This window comes from Oncorhynchus nerka, linkage group LG16 (assembly GCF_034236695.1).
Source record: "Oncorhynchus nerka isolate Pitt River linkage group LG16, Oner_Uvic_2.0, whole genome shotgun sequence".
NCBI lineage: Eukaryota > Metazoa > Chordata > Actinopteri > Salmoniformes > Salmonidae > Oncorhynchus > Oncorhynchus nerka.
The window spans coordinates 17,295,982-17,313,419 of NC_088411.1; the positions used below are offsets into that span (position 1 = coordinate 17,295,982).

The 17,438-nt window shown below is 41.4% G+C and overlaps 2 protein-coding genes across 4 annotated transcripts in view; one reads left to right on the forward strand and one right to left on the reverse strand.

The window, feature by feature from the left end:
• Positions 1–17: 17 nt before the first annotated feature.
• LOC115144125 (butyrophilin subfamily 1 member A1-like) lies at positions 18–14,824 on the forward strand. Its single transcript, XM_029684873.2, has 9 exons — positions 18–141; positions 3,871–3,955; positions 4,482–4,580; positions 4,668–4,775; positions 4,950–5,108; positions 9,759–9,899; positions 10,233–10,284; positions 13,099–13,125; positions 13,225–14,824. The coding sequence occupies exons 2-9, from the start codon at positions 3,893–3,895 to the stop codon at positions 13,809–13,811; spliced, it is 1,236 nt and encodes a 411-aa protein (XP_029540733.1). The 5' UTR covers positions 18–141; positions 3,871–3,892; the 3' UTR covers positions 13,812–14,824.
• Positions 14,825–14,893: 69 nt separating this feature from the next.
• LOC115144126 (integrin, beta 4) overlaps positions 14,894–17,438 on the reverse strand; it is a 33,019-nt gene continuing 30,474 nt past the window's right edge. For all 3 annotated transcript variants that reach the window (XM_029684876.2, XM_029684874.2, XM_029684875.2), the window contains 2 exons: positions 16,945–17,280; positions 14,894–16,846 (listed from right to left, as the gene is read on the reverse strand). In XM_029684876.2, coding sequence (XP_029540736.1) covers positions 16,698–16,846; positions 16,945–17,280 — 485 coding nt within the window. In that variant the 3' untranslated portion in view covers positions 14,894–16,697. The remainder of the gene's footprint in view (positions 16,847–16,944; positions 17,281–17,438) is intronic.

Consider the following 17,438-nt stretch of genomic DNA (forward strand, 5'->3'; position numbering starts at 1 on the left):
AATGCAGTTGCAGTAGATAGAGCCTGGCGCATGTATAACGGCAGTGCGGTGCAGAGTAGGCTACAACAGTAGTTAGTCATAGGTCCTACTCCTACTGAAAACATTTTCTGGACTACAACCATTTCCTTGTGGATTCCCAAGGTAAGTATTTCTGCTCCAGACATCTTAATTTCAATTAAATGTTTTCTTGTTTGTTTATCTCACGATGTCTAAAATAATCCATGCAGGCTACTGTAGACGCAAACTTTACGCATCAAATGATGGCCGCACTATCCAAGCTAGTCTTGCAACATTGAGTTTGGATATGTTTGGAGAATTGTTTAACGTTCTGCATGCTGCGCCCTGAAAGTGGAATCGTTTTTATTACTTGATGTCTGTGCTGTGCGCTCTGGGGAAGGGTCGGGTCAGCTACAGAAGTATTGTGCAAAATATTGTATATGTTCTTATTATATAGGCTTCATAATGGTATTACTCATGTGATATTACGCGTTGGAACCAGTCCAAATGAAACCTCCAGCCCACTCTGTTGTGATAATCTGTTCTTACCGGCCAGAGGTGTTGTCTTGTGTGTCCTAGAATAGAAAGTCACTAAGGTTGTGGTCAGGGACAGGTGAGTTATAATCCGGGATCTCCTCTTATCTCAAATCCACAATACATCTAATGCATAGCCTAATAAACCTTTAATTTCAGGTGCGTAATGATAAAGGTGTCCATTAACTAGATAGCCTATGTTTTTATGTTTCGCCGTAAATTGCCTGTCGTGTTTACAAATGTGGCTTTATGTCTATTACAGTTTACTCAACTCCGTTTAATTCGTTAACCGGATTAATGGCACGGGTTCTGCCGGTGTCCTCGGTAGACTCACCCCGTCACTGTGTGCGCGCACGTGTCCCAGTCACTCGTTTTGGACATGCGCTAATCCCGTTTGTTGTTTTGACCACAGAAAAAGAAGACGCAGGTTCACCTGTTGTGAAAGTGTTACAATCACGTTTAGGTTCAGTGGCTCAACTGCCTCGTTCAAAACTCCCATCTTTGCGTCGTAATATGGTGCATAAATATTGGCGTGTAGGCCTAAATTCTTCTGTCAATTCTGATCTAAATCAATAAGTCTAAATGACAAGTTACAAGTTCAGGTCTAAGGGGAAGGGGCTCTTACTGATCAAACTGTGTTAGAACAGTGGTGGCCAGCCCTCCTCTTGGAGAGATACGGGTTATGCAGGCTTTCGTTTCAACCCAACTATAACACACCTAATTCAACTAATCAAGTTCCTGAGCATCACCTTATTAGTAGAACCAGTTGTTTCAGGGCAGGGTTGGAACAAAACCCCACAGGAGGGTAACTCCACCTGATTAAGGATAAGTCCTTTCAAGGTGTTAATATAAGGTGATGGCACAGAGCCTTCAAAATAACCCTAACAACCAACCAGCCGTGAAAATCCTTTGTAGGCAACATTTCCAAACACAAAGCATCATTGTTACTCTGCTGTGTTCTCCTTGGAAAGTTGATGAATTGCATCTTCTTTTGGCCAATTTCCCCTGCTGCCTTTGTCACAAAAAGTACAGAAAATGTACCCTCTTGTACATCAAACTAGGAGGTGCTGCTGATTCAACACCACTGGGGCCAAACGGTCGATCGGTGGGCTGTGTAAAAACGCTCTCAGCTGCTGCTTTACATCTCCATGGGATATCTGCCTGACACCAAGGCCCACACAAAACATGTCATTCTGCAGTTTTTATCTCTCTCTCTCTCTCTCTCTCTCCATCTCTCTCTCTCTCTCTCTCTCTCTCTCTCTCTCTCTCTCTATATATTAATATATATATATATATATATATCTGTCTCTCTCTCTCTGCAATTTATTTTTCTCTCTTTCTTTTCTTTTCTGTCTCTCTTTCTTTCCGTCAAGCCAGGCCAGTTTTAGGTGAGGCCGTTCCAATGAGCCCACAGAGGATATCAACTGGGATGTAGTGATATAAAAGTTGCACAGTATACGCACGCACGCACACACACACACACAGAGTTTAGTGTTAGCACACGGTTAGGTAACACACTACCAGGATACACTTCTACACTCCATCCTCTGGTGGCAGCACCAATCGGGTCAACGGCTGTCCTCTGCCAGGAAGCCTTGATTAGCACAACAGGTGTTGGCAATCAGGATTGATAGGCAATCTGTGACCAGAGGCATCTAGGCCTGCCAGTTTCTGTAGTTGTCTTGTGTTAGTTAACCTCTTTATTTTAGGCATGCCTCTTTGTAGTTTTCTGCAAAGAGAAAACTTGAATGTATAGTAATCTGCTTGGACAGGCTGACCCTGGGAGTCATGACTGAGCTGACCCTGAAACTAGCCCTTGATCATGTCTCTCAGTTCCATTAAATGACACATAAGAGTCATTGAACACAGACTTCTTTATTCGAGGGGAGTTTTGTTAAGATCCCAGAGGTTCGGTCTAAACATTAACATGCATCGCTTGCGGTATGTTTTTTAATTTTTTTATAATATTTACTTAAAAAATATATAACTTATTTATTTACACCAAATACATACAAAAACAACGACATGTCCTCTGCCCCGACCCGCGTGCTCACACCCATGTCCCTAGTGCCTGCATTATTGTTTGCCACATGGCCTTAAATTGTACCAATTAGTTTTTTTTTAGCTCTGTCGCCCCCATGCTATTTCAATATTCAGATAATAAATCATTTGATTTTTCCATTGTGTTAATTATGGCGGATTCATTGATTTCCACATTTTGTAATGTTTTTTCAAGATGAAGGAGAAGAGAATCGTCCAGCCCATTGGGTATCTCACTACACCCCCATATGTCATGTCCTATACAGACCTTATCTTTCAGGTTTAAACCGGGTACAGCAAGTGTGTATTTTTCATTTGTGAAAATATTTTGATAGGATATGAAAGTGGAGGGATTTATGTTTCTAGAACCGCACCGCAATTGAGAATCGATTCTTGTTTAGATAGAGTATTTGGCTGTTTTGACTTCCAGAGCCAATTCACCCTTTAAACAGAACATGTAAGGTCCTTGGACTAAGGAATAACGTTAAGCTCTTTTAGTCCAATGTTGGGCTAGCACTGGACTTAAGGTAAGGTGGCTGTCTCCTAGGTACATGCATTGAACACCTGGTCACATACACCTACTTCTCACATTTATTCACCCATCAAATCAGGTTACAGACCGTGCAGTGTAGCTAGGCCTAAGACCTTCAAACATAACAAGTGCAGGAAAATCAGTGGGCTAGTTCTTGTTTTCGTAACAACAAACACACACACACACACACACACACACACATCGATTTGAGATGCTATTGGAGCCCAGTCAGCTGTAGATCAGGCCTTGCACTGACAGAGTGAGTGCCAGTGCATAATAAAGCTGTGTATCACTGTGCCAGCATATTGAACCTGTGCATCACTGTGCCAGCATATTGAACCTGTGTATCACTGCCCCAGCGTATTAAACCTGTGTATCACTGTGCCAGCATATTGAACCTGTGTATCACTGTGCCAGCATATTGAACCTGTGTATCACTGTGCCAGCATATTGAACCTGTGTATCACTGTGCCAGCGTGTTAAACCTGTGTATCACTGTGCCAGCATATTAAACCTGTGTATCACTGTACCAGCATATTGAACCTGTGTATCACTGTACCAGCATATTGAACCTGTGTATCACTGTACCAGCATATTGAACCTGTGTATCACTGTGCCAGCGTATTAAACCTGTGTATCACTGTGCCAGCGTATTAAACCTGTGTATCACTGTGCCAGCGTATTAAACCTGTGTATCACTGTGCCAGCGTATTAAACCTGTGTATCACTGTGCTAGCATATTGAACCTGTGTATCACTGTGCCACAGGGCCTCTCCCCCAACTGCCAACATGATGAAGGAGTGCCTCCAGTTCCTCATCGAGCCAGCGAAAAAAATTAAGATCCGCCTCAAGGTACAACCCTGGGACACCTCAACTCTCAGACACCTCGTAGCCCTTTCCTGCAGTCAATTGACCTAGTGGCCTCAGGGGTGGAATGTTATTTAGTATTTTTCATATTTTCATTAAAAAAATATGGATGCAGAAAATCTGGTGTTTCTATGTCAAGCGGTTTTGTTATATTTCAGTCTTCTGTGAAGTATATAAAGTGTAATATTGGGACCCAAACTCAAAATGTAATACATTTCAACTCTATAGTATATCTGATATGGTACAGGTGCTTCATTTTTTTAAGCCCATAACCATGTGTGTGAGGCTTATACTTTTGTTTTAAAGTAGATTTGTTTAAGATTACCAAGATTACTGCCCCAATGCAGTAAAAGGATAATAGTACTGATATTTCTCCTTGTCAAGATGTACTCAAGAGAAAGAAAGGATTGCTTCATTTCCCCTCGGTGGTTTATCTGTGTAGCAGTGCTTCAAGTGATTTTTTTTTTACCATTTCCTTTTTCTCTCTCATCCATTGCTCTCTCTGTTCTAGGAGTCTCGTAAGAAAGTGACAAATGAGAAGAATGAACCTTTAGTGGAGAGTCAGCTGTTTATAATGGAGCTGGCCAGGGAACTCAACAGACTGTGCCAGGTACACACATACACAAACACACACACACACACACATGCACACAACCACTCTCTCTCTACTATTAACTCTCTCTCTCTCTCATTGCAGAGGTCAAATGTCCTAGCCCACATCTGGACCAATGAAGACTCCTGGCCTCCCAGTGTGTGTAGAGAATACATAGTGGAGTGGGCTGCCGTGCTGGAGAATAGAATACAGGTGAGCACTCGTATTTGAAACTAAGTTTTACTTTAAAAGCCTTGATTTCTTGAAATCAATCCTTTGTCATTGTTCTCTTTGTTGATAAACTATTACCATGCCTTGATGTGAGACTTGTTAATGTCGTTTTTACTTAATGATCTCTTTATTGACCCATGTCCTTTGCTTTTGCAGCCAAGGAGCATCCAGACAGAGCTGCAGGCTAACAGGCCAGAGAAGAGGGAGTGGAACGGTCGCCTGTTGTGTATGCTGGAGACAGGTGGAGAGTATGACATGGCATCCCACAAACGGGTCATCATGGACTGGACACACCAGCTCAGAAACAAACTAGAGGTATGGAAATAGGGGAGGGATTGGGTCACTACTACAGGAGGTCGGTGGCACCTTAGTTGGAAAAAACGGGCTTGTGGTAATGACTGGAGTGGAATCAGAGGAATGGGATCATAATACATCACACACATTTCCAGGTATTTGATGCCATTCCGTTTGATCCGTTCCGGCAGTTATTATGAGCCCCTCTCCCCTCAGCAGCTTCCTGTGCATCCAGTGTATTACTAAAGTGGTTGTACTACACTACTACTTGTTGTTGACAAATTAACAAAGACACGTTGTCCTTCTTTATCTAATTTTATCCTCTGGCACAGCGAGTAGTTTACTGATGAACTTTAATTAGAGTTGTTGTTTCCCTTGGCCTCCCCCTTCTTTCTCTTTCTCTGTATTCCTCTCTTCCTCTCCTTCTATTTCTGTTGCTGTCAGACTCCAAGGCTGCCACACCTATTTGATTAAAGACTTACTCTTGCTCCAAATTCCTATTCTTCTTTATCTCTCTCGCTCTCTCGCTCTCTATCTTTATCCCTCCGTCTCTGACACCTCTGTAATTAAGGAGCAGCTCCCTGTCCCAGTTCATCCTTACCTCTCCTTCTCATATGACATGCTCTTAATTTATTTAACCATTTTATTGAACATTTATTTAACAAAGAACATTCCAAAAAACATACCATCAACAATTTACAGACACACAAACAATGACTACATCTCATCTGCCCAGTCCTGCATTCTCACACCCTCATGCCTAGTGCCTGGTCACACCCTCATGCCTAGTGCCTGGTCACACCCTCATGCCTAGTGCCTGGTCACACCCTCATGCCTAGTGCCTGGTCACACCCTCATGCCTAGTGCCTGGTCACACCCTCTTGCCTAGTGCCTGGTCACACCCTCTTGCCTAGTGCCTGGTCACACCCTCTTGCCTAGTGCCTGGTCACACCCTCATGCCTAGTGCCTGGTCACACCCTCATGCCTAGTGCCTGGTCACACCCTCATGCCTAGTGCCTGGTCACACCCTCATGCCTAGTGCCTGGTCACACCCTCATGCCTAGTGCCTGGTCACACCCTCATGCCTAGTGCCTGGTCACACCCTCATACCTAGTGCCTGGTCACACCCTCATGCCTAGTGCCTGGTCACACCCTCATGCCTTGTGCCTGCATTATTGTTTTCCACTTGGCCTTAAAGTGGTTTTCTTGGTCGTCCATCCTATTTCAATATTTCAATAATAAATCATTTGGTTTTTCCATTGTGTCCATTGACTTCCATGTTTTTAGCATACGTTTTTTCAAGATGAGTGAGGATAAAGGAATCGTCTAGCCCATTGGGTATCTCACTACACCCCATATGCCATGTCTTAAAATATGCAGACAGACGGCCAACTTTCTAGCTCCGCCCACAACTTCCAGACTTAATTTCTTAAGGTATAGGGGGCAGCATTTTCACTTTTGGATAAATGGCGTGCCCAATTTCAACTTCCTGCTATTCATGCCAAGAATATAAGACATGCATATTATTAGTAGATTTGGATAGAAAACCCTCTGAAGTTTCTAAAACTGTTTGAATCATGTCTGTGAGTATAACAGAACTTATGTAGCAGACAAAACCCCGAGGAATAACCGTTCAGAATTCTTTTTTTTGAGGTCTCTGTCTGTTCAGTGAGTTCTCATTGGCAAACAATATTTCTTAGGAACTTGTTTTCAGTTCCTACCGCTTCCACTGGATGTCACCAGTTGCGCATTTTGGAAGCTGTTTTTTTTCTGGATCAAACGCGCCAAATAAATTGACATTTTGGATATATATGGACGGAATTAATCGAACAAAAGGACCAATTGTGATGTTTATGGGACATATTGGAGTGCCAACAAAAGAAGCTCATTAAAGGTAAGGCATGTTTTATATTTTATTTCTGCGTTTTGTGTAGCGCCTGCAGGGTTGAAATATGCTACCCTCGTTGTTTACTGTTGTGCTATCATCAGATAATAGCTTCTTATGCTTTTGCCGAAAAGCCTTTAAAAAATCGGACATGTTGGCTGGATTCACAACGAGTGTAGCTTTAATTGAGTATCTTACATGTGTGATTTAATGAAAGTTTGATTTTTATATTAAAAAAAAATTAAATGCCGCGCTGCATTTTCCCGGGCTTTTGCCCAAGTGGGACGCAAACGTCCCCTATACCATAAGAAGTTAATAGCATTCCCAGAAAGCATAGATTATTGAGTCATTATTAGTTTTACACTTGAGAGACAACTCTGTCGTTGTCCTGTAGAATTTGTACATTTAGTCTCTTGTGTAATGCATTCTATACATTAGTTTATATTGGATTAAGCGTACATTTTCATTAAATGTAATTTCATTAGTTAGGCTCCAACTTTCCCTCCATCTTGTAACAACATCAGTTCTTTTAAAATATTTTTTTCCAGTAGTTTATATATTTTTTTCTAAGAGATTGTCACTTAGATATGATCTCTGCAAGGTTTTATATATCTTCCCTATCATATGAACATCCTTTTCTGACTCAAATAGTATTCCCTCAAGGTTACTCTAATGTCCAAAAGATTTTAAATGTACATTTTGTGATATGTAACTTTTAAGTTGCATGTATTTGAACGTATCTACATTTGTCAGTCCAGAATTACATTTGAATTCTGTCATTCTGTCATTCTGTCATGGAAATAACCCTCAGACGTAGGAAGATGTAAAACTTTCCATTTTATTCTATACATTTTATTGGCCAATATAAAGTCTGTTAGGACCGAGTATACTTTTTTTAAAGAATGTCATTGGTGGGCTAATTGGTATTACTGAGAATAAATACAAAAACATTGGCAGCCATGCCATTCTAAAGAGGTTTATTCTACCTGTAAGATTTATGGGAAGATTATTCTATTTAATTAGATCTGCTTTCACATTGTTGAGTAATGGGATAAAGATATATTTATATATCTGTTGTTTGTTGTCACTTATTATCCTAAGTATTTCATATTTTTGTGGTCCACTTAAAGGATTGCTGTAGATCGGAAGTTGTTCTTTTTCTTTTTCCTATTGCCATTATTTTGTTTTTTTCCACGTACATTTTATAACCTGAGATTTTTGATTATTCTGAAATTGAGTTTTCAATATTAGTCAGGTATATCAGGAGATCATCTGCAAATAAATATGATATTTTCATTCCCCTAATGTACACCTTAAATGCACCCCAGATTATATCGGGGGTCGGCTTTTCTCTGTCCTCTATGTTTACATTTGTAATGGTAAAGTTTAAAAAAAATTTGTTTAGGAATTTTAATAAAATTAATTCTCCAAATTCTGTCGCTAAATGTATTTTCTATTGCTGTGTTATTAAGCATGATACCGGAGAATGATCCAATATCACTATTTCATGAATGTTTTTATCCAGTAAATTGTTGAGTTGCATCTAAAAAAAGAAAGAAAATGTACTCAATTCTTGAATAGCTTTTTGTAGTTATTGTGTTGTCCTGTAAATCATTTGTAGAGATGAAAATGTTCAGCCTCTTTGGAGGCTCCCTAAATTAGCCGCCTTTATTACTACGGCTGTCAATCTCATCAAATGTCTGATTTAGTTCACCTGCTAAAATAATGGTTCCTGTCTGGATTTGATCTACTATAGCCTGAATTCTATCTAAAAACACCAGATGTGCCCCTGGTGGAATATACAATGAAATCAATGTGCATTTTTCACCATTTAAGGTACAATTCAACATTAGAAAACTGCCTTCTTGGTCCATATGCAGGGATATAAGTGAAATGGTGTATTCTTATTTATCAGGATGCCGACACCTCTGCTGTTACTACAGTAGGTGGCAGCATAGGCCTCTCCAACCTAGCTCTTCTTTAAATGTTCCATTTCTATTTTTTTGACTATTTCTACTTTTGAAAAAAATAAACACATCTGCTGACAGTCTCTTTAGGTGTTCGAGAACCATATGTTTTTTTTCCCATCATGGAGCCTGTGGACATTCCATGTGATAAGAGATATTTGTTTTGGTCTTTACTTGTATAGAATCAAACTTAACCTTATCTGTTCTGTCTGTCTTTGAAGAACCAAGTAAAACATTTTAACAGACATGACATATGAGGGCGGTGGGCATTCCAAAGAATGGGAGGATTATGGTATAAATACATAGTGATTGTATACATTACATATATAGAGCATGTGGGCTGAGCAGACATTTAACAAAAAACACAAAAATAAAGCAAAGTACTGACATACTGACATGCTCTTCAGACTGATATTGTAGGAGAGATGGGATCTAAACTTTTCAGAGTGGTATTGATTGGCAAAGAGATCTTGATGGGCAGATCCCAATTTAACCGTTCAGCTGAGAAGCAGAGTTTAGTCCACTAGTGTTTGGGAGGTATTGTACCTGTGAGCTCAAGAGCAAAGCAGTAGGGGATCCTGGGACGGCCCCACAAAAAGGGGGATGCCACTGGATGCCAGGCCCCAGGCCTCTCATCAAAGATGAACAATCCCCTATCCTGCGTGTGCCAATATAGTGGACTTACTGTATAATGTAGCTCTGAATTCAGAAAGGCCAGTAACAGAAGATGCCATCTCCCTCTAAATCCCGCCTCTCCAACCGTCTTTTAGTTTCTTAGTATATAAAATAATAACCATATTGACTTCCCTCCCTCTCTAGCCCATTGTCTGGCCCGGTGAGCCCGTATTGATGATGTTGGATGATCTGGAGTTCCAGTGGAGGAGGGGGCGTCTGCCGAACCTTCTCCCAGCCATGGAGCTGGTCATGTGGGTCGTGCTGAGTGCAGACAGCCCTGACAAGGTGTGTGAGTTTCAATGAGTCAACAAAAAATACAAACAATACTAAAACGAACACCCTTGCCTGTCTTGACGTAAACACTCACACTTTTCCTTTCTTATTAGCACTGATTTGCTGATAGCTACTTATTGAGGCAACTATTTGCTTACTATGACTGTGATATGCAGTTGTCTGTCTTCGCTACCTTAAGATGAATACACAAACTCTTAAGCCGCTCTGGATAACAGCGTCTGCTAAATGACTCAAATGTTCATGTAAACTAACTGATTATCAATTCACATGCCTGACTAGACACATATCACACAGATAAACTCACTCAAGCCTCTGTGTTTGCAGGAGGACGTAACCAAGCAGTGGCTGATCAGAAAACAGAGGAGTCAGAAGATTGGTGTGTAGAGCTTTGACGTGTTGGAGTCATCAAGGAAGTGTTAGATTCAATTAGGTCAAGCGTTAACCCGCGCTAGTTTTGGTGGTGTAGGAGGTGTAACTGCGTTGGAGCTGTCAAATCGGTGAGCGGGTGTTCGTGGTCATTATCATGAAGCCACACCCGTCCCAATCACACGTTAGAAGTTTAGAACGAGAAAGTGTAGGCTATATAGAAATAATGATGCTCAAATTGAAAATTATAAAATGAAATAATACGGATTCTTATCAGCCTAATGGAGATGTTCGTCCATGGCAATGTCCACAATAGATATAATGTCGGCAGCCGCTTGTGGATTTGACAGCTCTAAAACCTGTCACATGCTTCCCAGTCGAAACAGTTTGCGCATGTATTATGATGACATTTTGGCGTTCAGCAGTTCTTTTTGTTGGGCTGTTTGAGCGCATTACATTTTTCCTTGAGGCAAGTCGAAATTTGGTAGTCGGAGTGGGAACTATGGACAGGATTCTTCAATGAAGTGTTTGTTGTCTTTCAATGAGAGACCACTAGTTTTCATGCACAATTTTTTACTTGAGAAATACTGCACCAAACATCTTTGTTAGATGTGAAATTGTGCGATTCAGACATCAAAATGTATTACAGAGTATTTTGAGGGAGTGTTATTGACTACGTTGTTGCCACAGCATCTAAAGAGGGACAAACAGTAATATTGATGCCTTTTTCTCGTTTTTCAAGCTAAGGTCTTTGCCTAGCCGAGTTCTGCTAGGAGCAACCGAACCTAGAATGTGGGGCGCCTTAACACCGCCAAAACAACAGCAACATGGTGTCAGCGAGCACAAATCTGATTGAATCTAGCCCTTACACAAGTATAACAGCAATCAGCGACAAAGAGAAACAAAACAACAGCAACATGGTGTCAGCTAGCACAAATCTGATTGAATCTAGCCCTTACACAAGTATAACAGCAATCAGCGACAAAGAGAAACAAAACAACAGCAACATGGTGTCAGCTAGCACAAATCTGATTGAATCTAGCCCTTACACAAGTATAACAGCAATCAGCGACAAAGAGAAACAAAACAACAGCAACATGGTGTCAGCTAGCACAAATCTGATTGAATCTAGCCCTTACACAAGTATAACAGCAATCAGCGACAAAGAGAAACAAAACAACAGCAACATGGTGTCAGCTAGCACAAATCTGATTGAATCTAGCCCTTACACAAGTATAACAGCAATCAGCGACAAAGAGAAACAAAACAACAGCAACATGGTGTCAGCGAGCACAAATCTGATTGAATCTAGCCCTTACACAAGTATAACAGCAATCAGCGACAAAGAGAAACAAAACAACAGCAACATGGTGTCAGCGAGCACAAATCTGATTGAATCTAGCCCTTACACAAGTATAACAGCAATCAGCGACAAAGAGAAACAAAACAACAGCAACATGGTGTCAGCTAGCACAAATCTGATTGAATCTAGCCCTTACACAAGTATAACAGCAATCAGCGACAAAGAGAAACAAAACAACAGCAACATGGTGTCAGCTAGCACAAATCTGATTGAATCTAGCCCTTACACAAGTATAACAGCAATCAGTGACAAAGAGAAACAAAACAACAGCAACATGGTGTCAGCTAGCACAAATCTGATTGAATCTAGCCCTTACACAAGTATAACAGCAATCAGTGACAAAGAGAAACAAAACAACAGCAACATGGTGTCAGCGAGCACAAATCTGATTGAATCTAGCCCTTACACAAGTATAACAGCAATCAGTGACAAAGAGAAACAAAACAACAGCAACATGGTGTCAGCTAGCACAAATCTGATTGAATCTAGCCCTTACACAAGTATAACAGCAATCAGCGACAAAGAGAAACAAAACAACAGCAACATGGTGTCAGCTAGCACAAATCTGATTGAATCTAGCCCTTACACAAGTATAACAGCAATCAGCGACAAAGAGATGTTGGCGATCACAGGTGTGTCAATGTGTGACAATGAGAGATGGTGACTATTTTGATTATGCGGTCAAGATATCAAATCAGGGCAAGGTGGGCACAGGCTAGCCCGTTACTGAGAGTTTCGTTCCAGTTGAAGTGTTCTGTTGTGTGATGCAAATTCATTCTGATCTAGTACACTGCCAATGATGGAGGGAAAAAAATAAATAAGTGCATGTGACATATGAGGGACTTAGCAGTTTCTCTTGTAAAAATATATGTATGATAGCTGTCTTTCGCTAAATACCTTCGAGGGTTAAATAATAGATAAAATGTATAAGGTGGACAGCTCAAATAGGTCCATTATTTTAGCCCACATCGGGCCGACATCATGCCAGTGTGGGCATGTTTTCTGGGAAAATATGGGTTTATTTCAGGCAGTGAGGGCTGCCCATCGGCCCAGTGTGTGCAGCCTACACGGGGCCAATATTTTTGCCCACATTGTGCCAATGGGTGTGTTTACACAGGCATCCCAATTCTGATATTTATTTCCACTAATTGGTCTGTTGACCAATCACATCAGACCTTTTCACATCAAATCTTTGGTGAAAAGACCAATTAGTAAAAATAATGATCAGAATTGGGCTGCCTGTCTAAACACAGTCTTAGTGGGCATGTTTGCTGGGATGGTTGATGAATCACTTGAAGTGCTGCCAATTGGTACTGATAAAACATTAAAGAAATAACTAATTCCAGTAGACACCAGAGGAATGGACAAACATGCCTGAGTCCTTTGCAGTTACGTGACAGGAAATGAGTTAAGATTGAACTTTTAACAGTATTTTAACCCCAGTTTTGTTAACACTTTCAGATGCAGCCCGCTACATCCCCCATAATGGTATGTGAAACTCATGCTGGACTCATGCTTTATTGAGGCGTAAAGGAAACTGTAAATACAGTCATCCCATTTCTCACCCTAACAACTTTTTTTTCTCAGTATGGAACTGGATCTGTGATGCTGCAGAGGAAGTGACCCTTGACCCCAAGACAGCCAACCCTGACCTCATCCTCTCCAACGGCGACAAGCGCATGTGCTGTGGCCTGGAGCGGCGAGACATCCCTAACTGCACGTGTCGCTTCGATGGCTGGTGGTGCGCTCTGGGAAACGAGGGCTACACCTCTGGGCGCCATTACTGGGAAGTTGAAGTGGGCAACCGGGACTGGCGGCTGGGGGTGGCTAAAGCTTCTGCCCAAAGGAAGGGTTATAGTTCCCTCAACACAAAGACGGGCTACCTCACCCTGCGGCTGGAGAGGGGCTCAGACCTCAAGGCCCTGACGGTGCCTTCCACCCCGCTGGCCCAGATGCTGGTCCCCAGGAAGGTGGGGGTCTACCTGGACTATGAGCAAGGCCAGCTTTCCTTCTACAACGTGGAGAAGAGGTCCCACATCTACACATACAACGAGACCTTCACAGAGAGACTGTTCCCTGTGTTTGGGACTGTAGAGGTGGTGAAGGGTCTGGTGATCAGGTCGGCACAGACCAGGGAACCCTGCCTCTGCCCTGGACCCTGTCTCTGGTGCTAAGCTAAGTGCTTAGATAACATATCACAGAATCTTTAAAACTGGTCCTGGAGAGCTAGCGTAGAATCCACACTTAGAGCTCGATTCAATCAGATTAAGCGTAAACCCGCGATAGCTGACACCCACATAGCTGATGTTTTGGCGGGGTCGGAGGTGTAACTGCGTTGGAGCTGTCAAATCGGTGAGCAGCTGCTCGTAGTCATTGTCATGAAGCCACACCCGTCCCTCTTGCGCTAGACGTTCAGAACGAGAAAGTGAAGACTATACATAAATTGTGACACTCAAACTGAAAATCACTCAATGAAATTGAGGGTTTCTCTGAGCTTAATCAATGTGTAGATTACATCACACATTCCAGTGTTCCAACATGTAAACAAGGCTGCATTGGGATGGCAATGTTCACGATAGGTATAATACTGGGAGCCGCTTGTGAATTTGACAGCTCTAACACGGTTCCGCCTCAGACAAACGTCAAAACAACAGCTATGCGGGTGTCGGCTAATGCAGACCTGATTGAATCGAGCCCTCAATATTGTAAACGTAGCACTATTCCGTGTCAATTCCAGGCTAGTGGAGTGCAGGCGTTTTGCTCTACTCCAGCCCTAACACACCTTATGCAATGGTTTGATGATTAGTTGAATCAGGTGTGTTCAAATTAGGCTGGAACAAAAGCCTGCACTCCCCAGGACAAGGGTTGAAGAACTCATTTCCCAACACTTTTTCTCTTAGTGTCTTCATACCAGTTTATACCATCTGGAAATGAAGTGCTAACTGTTTGTATTGGTTGTTAAATTGCCATAGTATTTTATGGTATAAAGACACTGTAAAGAAAGTGCTGCCCAAATTACCCAAAGATCCAATGTAGTTGAAATGCTGTAGTTCAGTGAGAGTTTGCACACAGACAGCACGCAGTCTCATAATGTGTGTCAGCATATGGAAGTTGCAGTATGATATTGACCGTGTGTATAACAGTGTGAACAATGCTTTTTTCCCCCAGTCATCAATAAATGAACATTTTCGAAGATCTGTTTGTCGGTTTGTGGTCTACAAAGGTTATGAGAATAGATAGAAATGCAACTATAGTATTGAGGTTCATATTCAATCTTTATTAAATGCCATAAAATGGACATGTCAGATATAAAAAAACAAACAGCAGATTATTGTATGAACGTTACACAAAGTAATTCATGAGTAGCTATGATGACAAAGTATAAACATTTATTTTTGGTATATTTATCAAATATCATTACGACTTTTTATTTGATTTTATATCAAATTCAACTTTACATTTCAACCAGTATAATTATTTTTGCCATATATCTCACTAAGTGTAAGGACTTGTTACAATAGACAGTATTTAGAATTGAACCAAAGCACAGCATAGGTGTAAAAATACATTATAAAGAGAATACAATCTTTTTGTCACAAAACATATCCCTCTGAAATATCAGGACCAAGTTTTCTATCTATGCTAGAATATATTAGTTAGGCATAACATGCTTGTAGACCGAAGTACTCTTTTTAAAACAATTATACAGTAATGAGATAAACATTTAAAGTATGAAATACTGTTACCTTATGATGTTATATCTACATTATGGATTTATTAAAGACATGCTCCAGAACTTTGGCGACTACTAAGTATTTTTTAAAGCTCCTAATTTGGGCTGGATGTGTCAATGTGTAGTTCATACAGGCATAATCTATGAGCAGAATTACTGTTTTACCTCAATTAGCCACCAAATTCCTAATTTGATAGCGACTGTTTTCTGTAAGCTGTACGGCTCCATTTTCTCTACATTTTGCCCCCGTGTGGGGCGAGTTTCAGCCAATGAGCTTCAGTCCCTCGCCATCTGAGTGACAGATAGCAAGATAGCACACACAGCATCGCGCGAGAGAGAGAGAGCAATGACGTGGTGCACATATCTGCAGAGGTGTGACATAGTACGGAATGTTTGGGGACCACTTTTGGTTTGTGAGCGCTATCTTCGGAACTACTGGCTAAAACATATACACAAGTACCAGAGAATCTCTTTAACTTTGTTCAGCATGGAAAATGTACAAAAAAAAAGAAATATGCAAAACCATAGGAAATATATTTTTACACAAACAATACATCGCAATACAGTATTTGGCATCAACATTTCAATTCAATCTCTTCTGACAAAGAAAACACGTCAGCCTAATATATTTCATGTTTGTAATAGTAATGACTGTGAGAATCACCAACAATCTAATAATACAATTCTCTATGAGCCCCTACAAACAAACATAGTTAAGTGTACTGGCAGGCGGTTGCTACTAAGATGAGACAACCTGTGATATGTGGTTGTCCCACCTAGTTATCTTAAGATGAATGCACTAACTGTAAGTCGCTCTGGACAAGAGTGTCTGCTAAATGACTAAATTAAAAAAAAAATGTAAATGTAATCAAATTAACAAACTGCAGCCATCTTGCAAGACATCTAGCAGCCAGCCGGTATAAACACTTGTACACTCTCCCTCCATTATCTCTCAGATAATATCTGCCAAGAGATATTAACACCAGTGCGGGCTCTACTTTAAACTATTGTGATACGACCTCAGATTAGCGCAGTAGCCTAATCTAAAGCCTCTGGCCGTAATACCAGCTAGAACCAATAGAGGGAGCCATGAGTATTGTGTATAAAAATGACAAACTTCCAACAAGACTGTGGGGGTGGTAGAGTTCTTTGAATGTAAAATGTTTCCAACAAAATAGAAACAAGAGACAAAACTATAAACAAAATAATGAAATTAATCCCATGTCAGACAGAGGGCAGGACAGGACAGGATCCACTGTAACAGACAAAGGTGAGCACGGTGTGTTGGGCCCCAGGGACACCGCCATCTTGTTGTTGACCTTTGACCTCAAGCCTCATAGAACGACCTCTCGACCTTCTTGGTGACGCTGCTGGAGCCGGCCACCTGCATGCTCCTCTGGACCACCTCCTTAGTCACATGACGGGTTACCATGCCGCTGGTCTCTGTGTGCTGGGAAGTCATCATCATACCGTCCCCTAGGGGTAGGAGAGGGAGTTAGCGTGTGAGAGAGAGAGAGACACTGTGTGTGTGTGTGTGAGGGAGAGAGAGAGAGATAAAGAGATTCAATTGATACCTGAGAAGTAGGGGTCGTTGATCATGGTGTGTGTGACGTTGCTGTGGGTGCTGACCTCTGTCGGCAGTTGGAACACATCTCTCTTGGTCAAGGACTGACTGCTGTACTGAGACATACCTCCTAGGCCTTCTATTTGGGACATACCTCCTAGGCCTTCTATTTGGGACATACCTCCTAGGCCTTCTATTTGGGACATACCACCTAGGCCTCCTAGTTGAGACATACCTCCTAGGCCTTGTATTTGGGACATACCACCTAGGCCTCCTAGTTGAGACATACCACCTAGCCCTCCTAGTTGAGACATACCACCTATTCCACCTATTTGAGACGTGCTACCTACAGAAGGGGAAAAAGAGAGACAGAGAATTCAATACACAACATCATTCCAAATGTACGAACATATAGAATATCGGCTTCTAAATAAGAAACCCAGTATGGTAAATTTAAAGTGAGTACCGACACATTATTCATTTCAATTTAAACACTAGATAAAA